This window comes from Phoenix dactylifera, chromosome 6 (genome assembly GCF_009389715.1).
Source record: "Phoenix dactylifera cultivar Barhee BC4 chromosome 6, palm_55x_up_171113_PBpolish2nd_filt_p, whole genome shotgun sequence".
Classification (NCBI taxonomy): Eukaryota; Viridiplantae; Streptophyta; class Magnoliopsida; order Arecales; family Arecaceae; genus Phoenix; species Phoenix dactylifera.
The window spans coordinates 14,886,226-14,901,582 of NC_052397.1; the positions used below are offsets into that span (position 1 = coordinate 14,886,226).

General features: G+C 37.1%; 2 protein-coding genes across 2 annotated transcripts; one reads left to right on the forward strand and one right to left on the reverse strand.

Annotated features, from left to right (window-relative positions):
- Positions 1-862: 862 nt before the first annotated feature.
- On the reverse strand, positions 863-4,780 carry LOC103709249 (40S ribosomal protein S19-1-like). The gene is made up of 4 exons (XM_008794505.2): positions 4,589-4,780; positions 1,675-1,765; positions 1,362-1,545; positions 863-1,216 (listed from the first exon to the last, which is right to left on the reverse strand). Exons 1-4 carry the CDS (start codon positions 4,670-4,672, stop codon positions 1,144-1,146), a joined length of 432 nt encoding a protein of 143 aa, XP_008792727.2. The 5' UTR covers positions 4,673-4,780; the 3' UTR covers positions 863-1,143.
- Positions 4,781-5,805: 1,025 nt separating this feature from the next.
- Positions 5,806-13,971, forward strand: LOC103709247 (probable mitochondrial-processing peptidase subunit beta, mitochondrial). The gene is made up of 9 exons (XM_008794503.4): positions 5,806-6,692; positions 8,503-8,667; positions 8,836-8,973; positions 9,068-9,219; positions 9,316-9,424; positions 12,165-12,263; positions 12,817-12,882; positions 12,984-13,091; positions 13,700-13,971. The coding sequence occupies exons 1-9, from the start codon at positions 6,039-6,041 to the stop codon at positions 13,784-13,786; spliced, it is 1,578 nt and encodes a 525-aa protein (XP_008792725.1). The 5' UTR covers positions 5,806-6,038; the 3' UTR covers positions 13,787-13,971.
- Positions 13,972-15,357: the final 1,386 nt, after the last annotated feature.

A 15,357-nucleotide genomic window follows, 5' to 3' on the forward strand; every position in this document is an offset into this window, starting at 1 on the left:
CCGATCAGGATTACCCAAGAGCGGCAAGAAGTACATCCGAATCTTCGTCCATAGCTTCATCTTCATGTAAGTTATATTATCCTATATAATTTACTAGAGAGTACTATCATTTTGGTAATATTTTACTTGATCCATTCAACACCAATTTTGTAGATGTCACATCCTATTTGGGCCAAGTTTATCATCATATTGCATGAATTCATGTTGGATTTAAAGAGTGATAAAGGCTTCAACATATCTTTTGATTGGATTGAAATTTTCTGAACCAAGTTTGGCAAGCTGAACATAGAATGGTAAAATCCAACTCTTAACTCTAACCCCTAAACCCAGATTCCATCCAAAAGAAATCATTCGATCATTCTTTGTCAATAACTCGCAGTTATCTTGTTTCCATGACCGAATTGCTCATTATATTGTCACCCTCCTACGCCAATTGACAAGTTTTTGGCTGCCAAACGTGAAGATTGAGTTGGGAAAAATAAGTCCATACCCCTCATGTGAACTTCAAAAAAAAAAAAAAAAAATTGATGCAGAGTTACATGTGGTCAAAACTAACCTCCCCATATACATAGCAGAGATGATAATAGTGAGAGTATATCTTTACTAAAACTTTACATGACTACGTTGTAAATAACAACAGCATCAGCTGAGAGTTGCTGAATGACCAAATTATGGGCAAAGTATGGAAACTAATAAGACTCTGAAAGATTTTTCTGCGAGTCGCCGGCGAGAAGAAATCTAATGTTCTTGACCAAATTTGGGATTCGATGGAGCAGCATGAAACCTTGCTTAAGTATTTATTCTCTTTTCTACTTCAATATCGTTATCTTTTTATACACTATTGCAAGTAGACAACGAGAAATCCAACTGAAATCCAACTGGAATTTCAACATATCATTACTAGAGCTTTGACAAAAGTTGGCACCCATTGACCAGCCCAACAATGGTGATGTTCCAATATTTCAGATCATTACTAACATATTAGACAATGGATAAAACTGAGTTTACAATACTAAATTGAAAATAAAGGTTTTCACGCAACACCTACATCAAGCTTGAAGTTGACAAATTAAACCAAAACTACCGAAGATCATGACCAAATATATCTCTTCATAGATAAGGGACCAGAACCACAGGAACTCATCAAGGTACAACAACAATCCGGCCTGCTACTTGATCTAGATCACGTTGTCCCTGAGAAGTTATTTTCCTCCCACTGGAACATGATAAGAAAAAACACCATGAGCAGCTATGTATAAACCTAAAAGTTTGGTGTTCTATAGAGAGTAATTTGCTAAACCATGAAAAAAAACCAATGATGACATTGACAAAAGAAAAGATAAAATGCAGGAAGCGCTCACCCTCTTGGATCAATTTCAATGATGTTCGAGTCCTGCAATTGTTGCAAGATGTGGCGAGCTATTGCACCACTGCTCTTGCAAAAATGTGGTGGACGGGATCCATTTCTCTTGCGCCCTCCATATATCTTCTGGAAACCACCAACACCAATACCCTGTCTCAGATAGATTTTTCTCGCCATCGAAGCTGCAAAACCGATAGAATGAAGGCGACTTTTCAAATGCTGGATGGAGTAATGACCACTTCCTACAGAGTAGGTCATCGGGATAATACTCAAAATGTATGAAAGATAATAACCACGTGAGGCCTCATTACCAGCTCTGATGTAGTACCAATCAGGGTCATAAGGAGCAAGCTCCTTGAACCTCCCAGTCTTCACAATATCGGTCCAGTGAGGAAGTTCCATCTATTCACAGAGCCAAAAGTTGATCATTAAAATTACTAAGAAAAGGTGGTGAGCTGACCACAAAATGCAAGTGAAACCTACTCTAGGAAGTTCACTTTTGTTTCTATTTTATGATGTAGCTAATGCAAAAATGCCTCCATGGAGCACACTGAAATGCAACTTTTCCGGTTCATATCTATTATCTAAATCCTCATTAAATGTTTTGGCGTAGCAAGACATTAATTGACAGTCCATGTATTCCGCATCTAAGAATACAAGATACATGTAGAGGTCCAAAAGGGGTAAATTATTAAAAGATGCAAAAAAAAATCTAACAAAGGTAGTCTATAGGTTGACAAAAGGTACAATTTATCAAACCAACCTCACATAGATAAGGAAGACCCCCTCCCCCCCCCCCCCCCCAAAAAAAAAGGGGAAAGAACAAACAATTTTTTTTTAAAGGTGGGTATTGAAAATCTTAGTTAGTCAACATATTTGTATAAGATTTAAGTTCCAATAGATACTGCTAACATCTTGTCCAAAAACATGTAAAAATAAAACTCACACAAGTCAGCCTTAGGGTAGGCCTGAGCATTTCGGGCCCAACTCGCTTGGCTAGTAATAGGGTGGAGCAGGTTAGAACTTTTTGAACCAACAGGCTAGACCAGGCTCATGTTTCTAGACTTGATAAAACATTTGGGCCACGTCAAGTTCACATAAAACTGACTTGGCTAACATGACCTCGCCCGACTAGTAAAACATTATGAGAACATTGAATATAGTCAATATTCATATTTTTTTCAATTGTTGTCAATATGTGCGCATATATATTGACCCAACTTTTTAACTCTAAATTTTAATCTAATTGCAAAGCTGTAAACAATCTAAGCTGTTCATGAGCAGCTCAGAATCAATCCAAAACTAGCTCGGTTCAGGCTTAGCTCAGTTAGAAAGCGAGCCAAGCTCCAACAAGTTTGGGGCTCGGATTATACGCAAGCCAAGCCTGAACAGGAACAAGCCAAAAATTAAAGAAAAGCCCATCCTGGCATGTTAAAAGCTTGGCTTAGATCTTATATGAGCAGAGGCTGAACAAGAAATAACAAGCCCGACTTTAGGTCAAGCAGCTCCCTCATTGACCTAGCGAACTTGAGCAACTTGGTACTTGGCTCGGCTTGTTTGCACCCCTATCTAATCGGAAGAAGGCGTGCCAGTTTCTCCCTCTTCTCCCTTCTCCCTCAAATCAGAGCTTATTAAAGCAACCGACAAAAAAGCCAGTGATTTGAAGGGACTACCATTACCTCATTCCTTGTCCCCTCCCCCTCCTTCCCCCTGCCCAGGCATCAATACGAACATAGCCACCACCACCATGCACGTCCTCCCTACCTCATGAAGCATTGCCAATTGGGCCACCTTCCCTGATCCAGACCAACCCACTGGGTCACTACATGTCCAGGGGCACCCTTCCTTCTTCCACACTCCCTACATCCCTACGTCATTCCCACTTTCAATTTTGTTTTCGATCCCTCTTACCTCCTCCCTCAAGCCCACCCCCCCCCCCCCACTCTAAAATCCAATACCAACCGTGCAGCTCATGAAGGTCCTCCATCAACCCTCAATACATGCAATAGCAAAAAATTCATATTCATTTCGAATCTAATTCTATTTGACTTTCATTGTTTGTGGATGTATAGGTCATATTAGGCACCATCCAACAACCGTTGTATGTTCCCACTGAGGATTACCAAAACGAGGATGAGCTTGTCCAACAAAAGTTCCATGATGACAAGGAATTAGCAAATTTCACTGTCATAGATAAAGCATTAGGAAAAAGACAATGAATGGCCAATCAATAACTATTCTCTCTCTCTCTCTCTCCCCCTCTCTCTCTCCCGCCCCCCTTAGGCTTCCATAAAAGAGCCTAAGACCTTGAATGGCAAGTGTTGAGGGACTCTAATAGCAGTACAGCACCTTAAGGTCATGAGGCCTAAAGGCATTTTCACGGTACTACAGAAGTATTACAAGCTATATATGCAAAACTACAACTGGAGTAGCAGAATTTCCAACACACAAAAAAAGGCAGCCGACGTGTAAAATAGTAATTCTGATCTGTAACTTTCAGAAAATAATATCCTCCATGAATAGCCTCTAAAACCTTTCAACCTGTAATTCACTCCAAAAAACCAGGCTATAGGAATGATCATAAACTCCTAGGTTAACATTGCGGGCATATTTAAATACTATTCTCACCAAAAATCCCAGGTAACACTGTCAATGGTGTGCCTTTGAAATCAGATGCACCAACCCGAGTGGAACTCGAAACCAAAACTGCTAAAAATACCTATTTGAGAGAGAGACTACCCGCTGTATCAGGCCCACTTTGATGATTTTGGATTGAGAAACCCTTTCCTTTGTTACTTGTTAGCAAATGACAACATTTAAACAAACTGGAACAACAGAAGAATTGTTCTCAAATTTTAATAAACTTAAATCTCCATAAACAAATTAAAAATGGAAAAAGTAAATAATACAAATTACAAAATAAAAGGTTGTAATCGGAAGTGAATAAAAAATATGCATCTCCATGATCGAACTTAAAGAAAGCCAAAGTAAATAGAAAAACTGACATCAAAGGAATAGAAATTTACAGAGCTAGAAAGATCATCCAAGACAACATTAACTGATCGAATCCCAGGCAAAAAGCTTGACATAAAATAACCTCGAAAAGACCATGAATGCATAAAACCGCCATTTTTACAGGGAAAAAGCGATTGTTCGAGGAAAACATCGGTCCGCGGAGAGATTTAGATTGGAAAATTAGGAGCTAACGAAGGAGATAAATCAAACCTTTCCGGATCGCTTGAGGTGGGCGGCATACGCCTTCACGAAATCGTGAGGCGAGACGTCCTTCACGGTCCTGGCCGTCTCCATGGCTGAAGGATATCCGAGCTAGGGTTAGGGTTTCGCGACGCTGCAAGCAGGAGTCGATTTTATACGTGGCTTCGAGGTTTAGAGGATTCCCCTCCGACCGACGGTCATGATGCATCAACTTTTTTTAATACGATATATTATAGGTATCTTTACATATATACCCTCCTCAATTAGATACCTTTATAAAATTATTATTTGCACGCATGTGTATATATAAATGTAAATATAACTATACTATATAAGGTCGTTATGACTTAAAATCAAAATAACTGAAATATTCTTGAATAGGTATGTATCTTTTTAAAATATATATATGCAAATAGCAATTTTATAAAAATATTAATATAATTTTTTATATTTAGAAAAGAATATATTTAAAAAAATTAAAATTTGGTCGGAACTTGCTAAGTCTTTTTTTTGGTTAAATTGGCAAGTTCAAAAAAAATGAACCACATTATTCATTTTTTTTAAGATCATGACTCAATTAAATTAGAATATTAGATGACCATTTTGGTATACAATTCTCTATTTAATTTTAATATAATGATAATAATTATCATTATTAATCTATGGCATCTATATATTCTTCATTATTTAATAAAAATTAAAGTATATCAAATTTAAATTAAATATATATATTTAGACTAATAAAATATTTTTTAATAATTTTTAAATATTAAATTATTATTTGTTTTTGAGACAAAAATTTCATAAAAGCAACATGATTTATTATATAAGAGATGATATTAACATAAGATTATGTGACATAATAATATTAATTTTTTTATCTTTTTTTATTACGAACAACTAAATTATTTTTACTAAATTTTGATAATTTGTTATTATTTTTTTAGTATATACCTTTTTAAATATACATAATTTAATAAATATTTTTATAAATTTGATATTTACATGTGTATCCCTGTAAAATTTTCTTTTGCACATTTTTTGTATCCCTGTAATATTTCAACCATTTTAAATTTAAATTATTTATTTTTCATATATATATATATAATATACAAAATAAATATTTTATGAAGATACATGTACAAATAATAATTTTATAAAAAATATTTATATAATTTTATGTATTTTGAAGGATATGCGTGAAAGAAAAACTTTTTATTTTAGTCGGATCTCTCTCCCAAGTCTCCGATAACCAGGGGAGAGCGCGCTGCGCATCCGCCGCACTCCCACAACCCCACCCCTTCTACCCTTCCCCAAAATTCTCGGTCCGCGATATTTCTCCCCATCTCCCTTCTCTTCTCCCCTTCCATTTTAACTCGCGGCGGCTCCATCACTTCTTCGACTTCTTTCTCTCTCTTCCAAACCCTAACCCCAAATTCCATCTAAAAGTCGAGCAAAAATGGCGATCCGGAAGCTCCTCACCCTCGGCCGCCGCCGCCTTCCCCTCCTCCACCCCTCCCGATCCGCCTCCACCGTCCCAGCTGCCGCGGCCACCCCCTCCGACGTCGCCCCCTCCACCAGCGGCCCCCCCGTCATGCACTACGACCTCCTCGTCCGCGCCGTCAGCGCCAAGATCCAGCGCCTCGACAATCCCGACTCCCGCTTCCTCCGCTACTCCTCCCCCTACCCCGCCCTCGCCGACCACACACCGATCGTCGCTGTCCCGGAGACCCGCGTCACCACCCTCCCCAACGGCCTCCGCGTCGCCACCGAGTCCACCCTCGCCTCCCGCACCGCCACCGTCGGGGTCTGGATCGACGCCGGCAGCCGCTTCGAAACCGACGAGACCAACGGCACGGCCCACTTCCTCGAGCACATGATCTTCAAGGGTACCGCCGATCGGACGGTGAGGCAGCTCGAGGAGGAGATCGAGAACATGGGAGGCCATCTCAACGCCTACACCTCCAGGGAGCAGACCACCTACTACGCCAAGATGATGGACAAGGATGTCCCCAAGGCGCTCGAGATCCTCGCCGACATTCTCCAGAACTCGAGTTTTGACGAAAACCGGATCAATCGGGAGCGCGATGTCATCCTTCGTGAGATGGAAGAGGTATATATTGTTACCCCACACTTTTTGGCTCTTTTGGCTTTCTGGATTTTTTTTGTGTAAAAACTGGTTTTTTATTAAAAAAGTCTGTCGATCTGTTTTGTTTTGCGATTATTATTAGCTTACCTGTTATCTGGCTATCTAGTTGTCTCTTTTTTTCCTTCCAGTTATTGGTTTTTTGAAATATTAACATGATCAAAGCTAGGTTAATATAAACAAGCTAACGATTTTCGTCCTATACATCGCTTGTGCAATGTGCAATGTATTGATTTTGAGTCCTGTTTGTATTGGAGATTTATGATGTAAATTATAAGATATAAATTATAATCTACCTAGTTTATATTAGCAAATTCGTATATGTTTACCCTGTGCAAATTGTGTGTGGGCTACTGTTGAGACCAGTGCAAGTTATTTGTGTGAATCCTATGTGATAAAGAAAGTGATTATTTTTTTCTTCCTTTGCTGTTAAATTGCTGTTGTTATGACTATTATGGGTTAAATATTTAGTTTTTATCATGCAATATTGTAAGTTCTCTTTTATATGGTTAGCTTGATGAACTTAAGAAAGATATTCCTGATTGATCTGTGTCATTGGCTGATTTGGATACTCTATCTGAGTCTCACATTGACAAGATTAGTTGAAGTAGTGCTAACTGAATTGCCTTAGTAAACGCACTAGCAAAAAATAGTTTAAGAAAGTACAATGTTCTTTGGTTGAAAAGGAAGGATTCAGATGTCAAATTTCCTTGTTTTTTTGCGACAAGAAAGGATTGAAAAATACCTTTTGGATGCTTGGATGCCCATCATTTGATGAGACAATATATAGTCAATTTTGACCACATCTATGCTGGTTCTCACTTCACTAGTCATAAGTTGTATTGAAGTTGCATGGGGAACATGCTAAACGTTTTTGCTCTCTCCCATGCATTATGAAATCTGATAATTCGTTAAAAATTATTGTTAGATCTTGATGATGGTTTTATGGTTGAGTGTAGTGAAGGCTTGAGTGCACAGTAAATGGTCCGATTGTCTGATGATTTGTGGACCAGTAAACATTAAGTCAGTCTCATTCTTTAGTTATTTAAATTTGTTATGAAGGTTTTGGCTTGTTATCTTGTTCCCCACTCTGATTTTTTTTTTTAATGGAGCTTGTTTTAGATTGAGTTGAATTTTCATCAAGTCACAAAACTATGTATATGCAAGTATAGATCCCATGAATGTGATAACCATGCTTAGGTTCCAGGTGTATATCCCATGTACAAACTTTATTACATAAATTTATGTACATGTTCATAGAAGGAATGACTTGTTTAAATTACATAATTATGTTGAAATGTATGTATAAGGAAATAGGCAACCATACCAACTCTTCTCTAGCAATTCTGTATGAGCTAGTTACACATGTTGAATTCAAATCTGAGCTGCATCTATGTTTGTGCTTCCTCACTCTTCACAGTTCTTAATGTAGTATTTGGATTCTCTTTCATTACAAAAATTTCTCTTACAAGTTATATATGTCTCAGCATTAACTCTTTTCCCTAAGAAAAACCCTATGCTCATGATTGGATATGTCTGCATCATAATAAACATATATAATCCTTAAGTTATAGTGATATTGCATATTGCACTGCAGAGGTTAAGTTATTTTGCACACACTGTTCAATACTTCAATTTATTCGAGTGTATTTCTAATTTTTGTATAGCATACTTTTTATTCATTTATTTTTTGCCTTAGAAGTTGTGATGGATGATAGTTTTAGAACCCTACAATTGATTTGCGGTATGATAATGATTCATTTTTATTGTTATGTAGGTGGAGGGACAAACTGAAGAAGTTATCTTTGACCATCTGCATGCAACAGCTTTCCAATATACTCCATTGGGCAGAACAATCCTCGGACCTGCTCAAAATATCAAGACAATCACAAAAGAACACCTTAAGAACTACATTTCAACTCACTATACAGCTCCTAGAATGGTGAGGCGCCTTACTGTACTAGAGCCAAATATGGGTTTACCTGTTTACTTGATTATTCTGAGTACATATATAATTCTCTACTTGTTTGCATAATTTAATATGTATAGTTACAACTTTTTGTATTCATTTCTATGTCAAACAGTTTATCCCTGTGCATTTCATTTGCAGGTCATCTCTGCTGCTGGCGCTGTCAAGCATGAAGATATAGTTGAGCAGGTGAAGAAGCTGTTCACAAAGCTCTCAGCTGACCCTACAACAGCATCTCAGCTGGTTGCAAAAGAACCAGCTGTTTTTACTGGATCTGAGGTTGGATTATTAATTTCAAATTTCTCCAAGTTTTGGTGCTTTACCACAAATCTAATTTCCTTCTAAGATTTTTTTTTTAATTGTTCCCCTCCAGGTTAGAATTATAGATGATGATCTTCCACTTGCACAATTTGCGGTTGCTTTCAGTGGAGCTTCCTGGACTGATCCGGATTCTATTGCTTTGATGGTCATGCAATCCATGCTGGGTTCTTGGAACAAAGGTGCTGGAGGGGGAAAGCACATGGGGTGGGTTTTTATCAATCTTCTGATATCACAATATACATAAAATGACTCATCGCTCATATATTTTATGTCTAATTTGTTTCTCATAAAATTTGACAGCTCAGAGCTTGCACAAAGGATTGCAATTAACGAAATAGCTGAGAGCATGATGGCTTTCAATACCAACTATAAAGATACTGGTCTGTTTGGTGTTTATGCAGTTGCCAAGGTTAGTTGTTTTATCCTTGTACTCAATGAAGTTTAATGCAGATTCATTGGCATGGTTGTCTCATTTGTTTTGGATTTATGCACTCAGATTCATGTACTTACAGTAACCTTGTATGTTGGTTGGAATGTAAAAGATTTGTTTGATTACAAATGCTATAGTTTCCTAGATAACATTGGGTACACTTTTCATTTTCATGTTTATTACTTCTATAATGTATACTCTTATGTCATCTACAAGCTAATGGTACCATGATAACTTTTTTCTCAATGGTCTCTTGCATCTGTTTATGTTTCTTCCAACCCTTTTGGGAAAACTTCGGTGATCCAATGTAGACAATGAATTTTACTATTGCAATTGTTTTAGATACTGTATTGTATTTATTCCATTTGTGTTTTTGTGAGATATTAAAATAATGAGGATTTGAAGCAGCAGTTCGGTATAAACCTGATTTCTTTTAAAAGAAACTTTGATTAGTATTATGATTGGTTAGTTTGTTGATTTTATCGTGGACGGATATGATGATTTGTCTCTTTGTTCCCCATAACTTAATTTGACTGTTGCATGTGGTTGAATTCATATTTTCCTGTAGTGTAAGCTGGAGTTTTGATTGGAGATAAGCTTTAAAGCATTTCGTTCCATGTAGTAGTACAAGTTAACAGTTTTTACGACCAGCTCTTGGGTACCAGGGATAAGATATTTTTGGGCAAATTTTGGTGATGTTAATTGTTTTTTGGTCTCTTCTTCTTTTTCTTTATTTCTATTTTCCTTGGTGGTAGCTTCTTATTTCTCACTTTATCTTCATAATATCTGGAAACTAAATTTGGAACTCAGATTTTAATCTATCCAACTTTAACATCAAATTCCCTCATTTTTGTTTGGAGACATGCAACCTTGCCCTTCACCATACCGTATGATGTTCTTCCATTAAACTAAGTTGGCTTTACATTTGGCAATTGAGTTGAAGAGTGACACACTAATGCGCACTGAAACATAAATCAGGAGCTTTGATGGAGTCAATGATGTCCAAATCTGCTCTGTTTATTGAAGATAGGGAAGAATAGCATGTGGACAGTTTCCAAAGACAAAGTGGTTTTTGATCTTGAAGTGCTCTTTAAGCTCTTATAACTATGCATATAGTACTGTAAATGTACATTATTGAAGTTAGGAGGTTTAGGAGTATTGGAAGCACTGATCAAAACGAAGATCAGGTGATGAAGCCACATAACTTTTGAAATATTCTGGGATGTTGCACCATAGCCATCATAATGCAGAGGCAATATGCAATTTACTTTTTGTTATTTCTAGGAATCAACTGTCTTTGAGGAAGGAATCCTGTCCAAAAAGCTGTATAATACTTCATAAGGAAACCTGTATGCATACTTAATGTAAAATCAAAGAGAACAATGGGATCAATACAAGTGTATCTTTCAGTAATAGAAGAAACTCTAGGTTCAAGAATGGGAATGTTTTTTGTTATTATGGGAATTGATTCTCTAACCTATTATGCTTATGAAATTTTTAATTCAGTTTATGGCGTGGTTATAGTGGTCAATTTGCAGGGTTCTTAGATCTATGAAATGGAATAATGTGTGAGGTGGATGTGAACACATTCTTGTGGATTTAGACCATAACAGTTTCTTGGCTTAACAGAATCAAAAGAAACAAATAAGATTCTTTCATCTTTTAGATACATATGCTATTGTTGCCAGTTTTTATATGAATGTTCATACATTTGTAAGGCCCTGAAATTTGTTTTAAAAATGAATTGTTTGGAAGTCTTGAGGTTATGCTTTTTAAAGGGAACTGCCTCGTCCTTCCTGTAAGGTGTTGGCTTTGGGGTTTAAGTGTTGTTCTTCAGAGTTTGATAATTAACGACTAACCTTTAACCAAGCATCAGCCAGAATACTTTGAGGTCGAATTCCTATACAAGGAAAAAATTGGGCAAGAAAGAGACATGCCTTGAAGCTTTAAGGCCATTTAATAAGAAACTCTTCATATTGGTCATGCAGTGTGTGCTCGTTCAACTAAGGAGCCACTCTCCAAGGTTGTCTGAGAAAGAGGGAAGAAGGCAAAATTCTATTGTTATTTTCTTGGAATATGTGGAATTTTGTCTGGTATATGCACGATCATGTTGGTCTTGGTGAAGAAATAAATAAATGGCATATACTAGATATGCAATAATTGCTTTACTTTTATCTTATCATTTGATTATTGACTCCATCAATGATAATACAAAAGCATGTCTATAATGATGTTCAACATTGAATAAACAGTTAAGTTGTAATACTGATGCTAGTGATCATGTTTGCTAAGTTTAGCATGTACATTCCACCTTCCTGTGTCCTTGATGCAAGAATTGATTCATAATAAACTGCATTTGGTGCATAACTTCCGATGTTGCATCTGCTATCCATTCGCATGAACACACCCTTTATCATGTATATACATTTGCATGCCACTATTTATATTTATTGAGCCAATGCCATTCTCCATCTTTCTGCTCTCTGATAGACTTGCATCTTCCATTTCTTAGTTCTGCTGTGATATTGCATTTTTATATGATTTACGACTGGCAAGTTACCTGCATTAAAATCTTACAATGCTCTTTTGTGAATCCGCTGGAGGTATCTTATGTTATTTTTCTTTTTGGAACAAAATCTGGAACATAATTTTGTTTTACTTCTTTAGTTGTTGAGATTGACATGTTTATATTAATCCATATTTCCCCTTCTTTAACCAGCCTGATTGCTTGGATGACTTGGCTTATGCAATTATGTATGAGATAAACAAGATGTCCTACCGAGTTTCAGAAGCTGATGTTACTCGTGCTCGTAATCAGGTATCTTCCTTGCTGCACTGAATTCACTTTATTCTTAGCCTTGAGCTTCTCCATTTGCATGATCATAAGCTAAGTGAGCTGAGATTTATGTTCTCAACCCTGCATTTGGAAATTGCCTAAGTTAAATGAGGAGAGAACTGCAGAATATTCCTTTTTTTCCTGTCAAAACCTACAATTAAAAATCGGCGATGTTGAGAAAAGTAGAATGCCCTAAACTTGATTAATTAGTTTCTCCATCAATTATTATTTCAAAAGGGACATGTTACAACATTCTACATGCATCATGAACACAGGCAAAGACTGGCTATATTTTTTATATTGGGATATGCTAAGAATAAGTGCAAGTCATATGGCTCCGTGACTTGCAAAATTTTAATTGAGTTTGCTATTCAATTTGCATGCAAATGTTTTTTTTCATCTCTATACTTTACCCTGAAGGTGTTAATTAGATTTCATTATTCAGATGTACTGTTCTGCTAATTACCTTGTCATCATTTTACTGTGTGCTCTGCATAGTTGTTATATTGTTCGCTAATTGATATTTTTCTTTCAGCTGAAATCTTCTATTCAACTTCACATGGATGGTACTAGCCCTGTTGCTGAGGACATTGGTCGTCAGGTAAAATATAGACATGGTGTTAGTTGGAGTACTGTAGCGTGCTCCATGAGTTGCTTTCTTTTATCCCCTCTATGTTCAATTGCATTCCTTTGTGCTTGCAGCTACTTACATATGGCCGTAGAATACCAGTTGCCGAGCTTTTTGCAAGGATTGATGCAGTTGATGCAAGCACTGTGAAGCGTGTCGCAAACCGCTTCATATTTGATCAGGTAAAGACTTCACTTCTTTCAAAAGAGTCATAAAATGATGATTCATATTTGTATGGATTTAGGAAGCAATGCTGCAAAACATAACATTGAGTCTTTGTTATTCCCTTGGTGATGGACGCAAATATTTCTTAGACCATGTCAGTTGGACATCTGAGGGACAGAATAGAATCAGTAAAATGATAATCTGTTTCAGATCAAAATCGGCTGCCCATTTGGGGTCAGGTTCCCCTTGCTATGGCCAACTTGCATTTCTTTGTAGCTGCATTGCGGATGTTAGTAATAAGACCAGAGCTGTATAATTGTACTCTTCCCCTATGAATAGTTCTGGATCAGTCTTTATTCCATTACATTATGAGATTAGTGCAAACAATCTCTCGGTGAACGTTGGTTTTGCTCTATGTTAGGGAACTGTATACTTGTACTATCTTGTCGCTGATAGCTCCTTGCTGTATGCAAGTTGCTAGCAATCAGCAACTAATAATCCATCATTGAGATGGAGTTTTGGACTTTTTTGCATGGAGCTAGTCACTTGGGCATCTAACAAATTACGCTACCCCAAACCCTGTTAATTACAATATGCCCTTTGTTGTTGTTTTTTTGTTTTACAGGATGTTGCAATTGCTGCCATGGGACCGATCAAGAGCCTTCCTGATTACAACTGGTTCAGGCGCCGGACCTACATGCTCCGATACTAAATTTAATGTATTGTTTCTGCCATGTATTGAAAATTTCTTGAAAGAGGCTTCAGTTGCAGGCCATGTTCGTCCTAAGGCCGGAATTTTTGCCCTTAGTTTTCTTACATTTATTTGTGTTGTAGCATCCCAATTCTTGTCAATTAATAAGCATCCGACTGCATGTCTACGGATTTTATTTTTTTTTATTTATTTTTTTTTTTTTTGTCCAAGCTACCACATTCAAATTGCGGATTTACTTGCTTCGGTGCTAAGCCATGTATCTGGTGATCGTATCCATGCTGAATGTTAGAAAATGCTAGTAGGAAAAGAGTGGGTCTTCACCATAAGCTAGGCTTCGCAAGATCATAAACGGGTTGCAGTCTATTGTCAGATGTACTGACGTTATTTTTGTGATGGTGTACTGTCTTCCCCAGCATTTGTATTGATGAGTAAATCTTAATCTATATTATTATTATAAGAAAGAGTACCCAGTCTATTTTCGGATGTGAAAAGAATTAGATGCAACCTTATTATCTGTGTTGATTTGAATACATGCCATGAGTCAAGTGAATAAGAATTTTTGGGTATGGTTTCAAGATTTTAAACAGAGATATCAGAAAGGTTAATTTGGATATGCTGGCTAAAGTAACCATGATTACCCTCTACAAAAGGGTAAAAATAGGGGGAAAGCATGGTTACTTGAATGGATACGCGAGAGAAGTTATCTTTCCATAATTTCATGCATAAAGTGATCATATAATACCGTAATGGTGATTCATATTTTTAAGACTCCTAGGCATGATTTTGAAAAAAGAAAAGAAAAGTTGAACAAATTATTCGCTGGACTACAACCTTTCCAAATGATTATAAACTATTTTTAAATTATTTATAAATGATAACATGTGTGATGATAGGGGAGGAGCAGCACAGCATGACGGGACTGATAAATGATAATAATACAATTTGGAGGAATTCTGTGGGATCTGCAGCAATCATCGTCTTATTTTTTTCTTTGAGCAAGTATATTGCCACCATCCAAATTTCAAATCTATTAATTGTGGAGTAGCATAGCTATAATCTGGACTTAGACTTTCCGTTTCAATATCGGATTTATATTAGTGCTATACTAGCACAATATTGGTACGGCATGGTACAGAATTTTTTTGGTATATCAAATATTGTAGACTTCTTGACGTGGTGGACTCCGATCGCAGCCATTGGTGCCTTCCTGCGTTGCATCCATCGAAAGACTTTTCACTCAGCAGATATGGGCATGAAGGAGTCCTGGTCGAGCTAGACTCCGAAGGCCATGTGGTGCGCATCCGAGGCACGTGCGGTCTGGACGATTTGCCATTCGTACTGGTATTGGCCCGTTTGGACTGATACTAGGTAGTTTAATTTGGGCATTAGCTGATATAATGTTTTTGTTTTTTTTTTTCGTACTAGAGTTTTGATATGCCATTCATACGGCATATCCAAATCTGGATGGCAGCCAATCGTACTGATAGGATGGCGTAGAAGCGTCGAAACTTCCCTTCCTGTTTGACAGGCGTGCAGCTTTTTTTTTTTTTTGGTGCACACGTGCCGTTCTG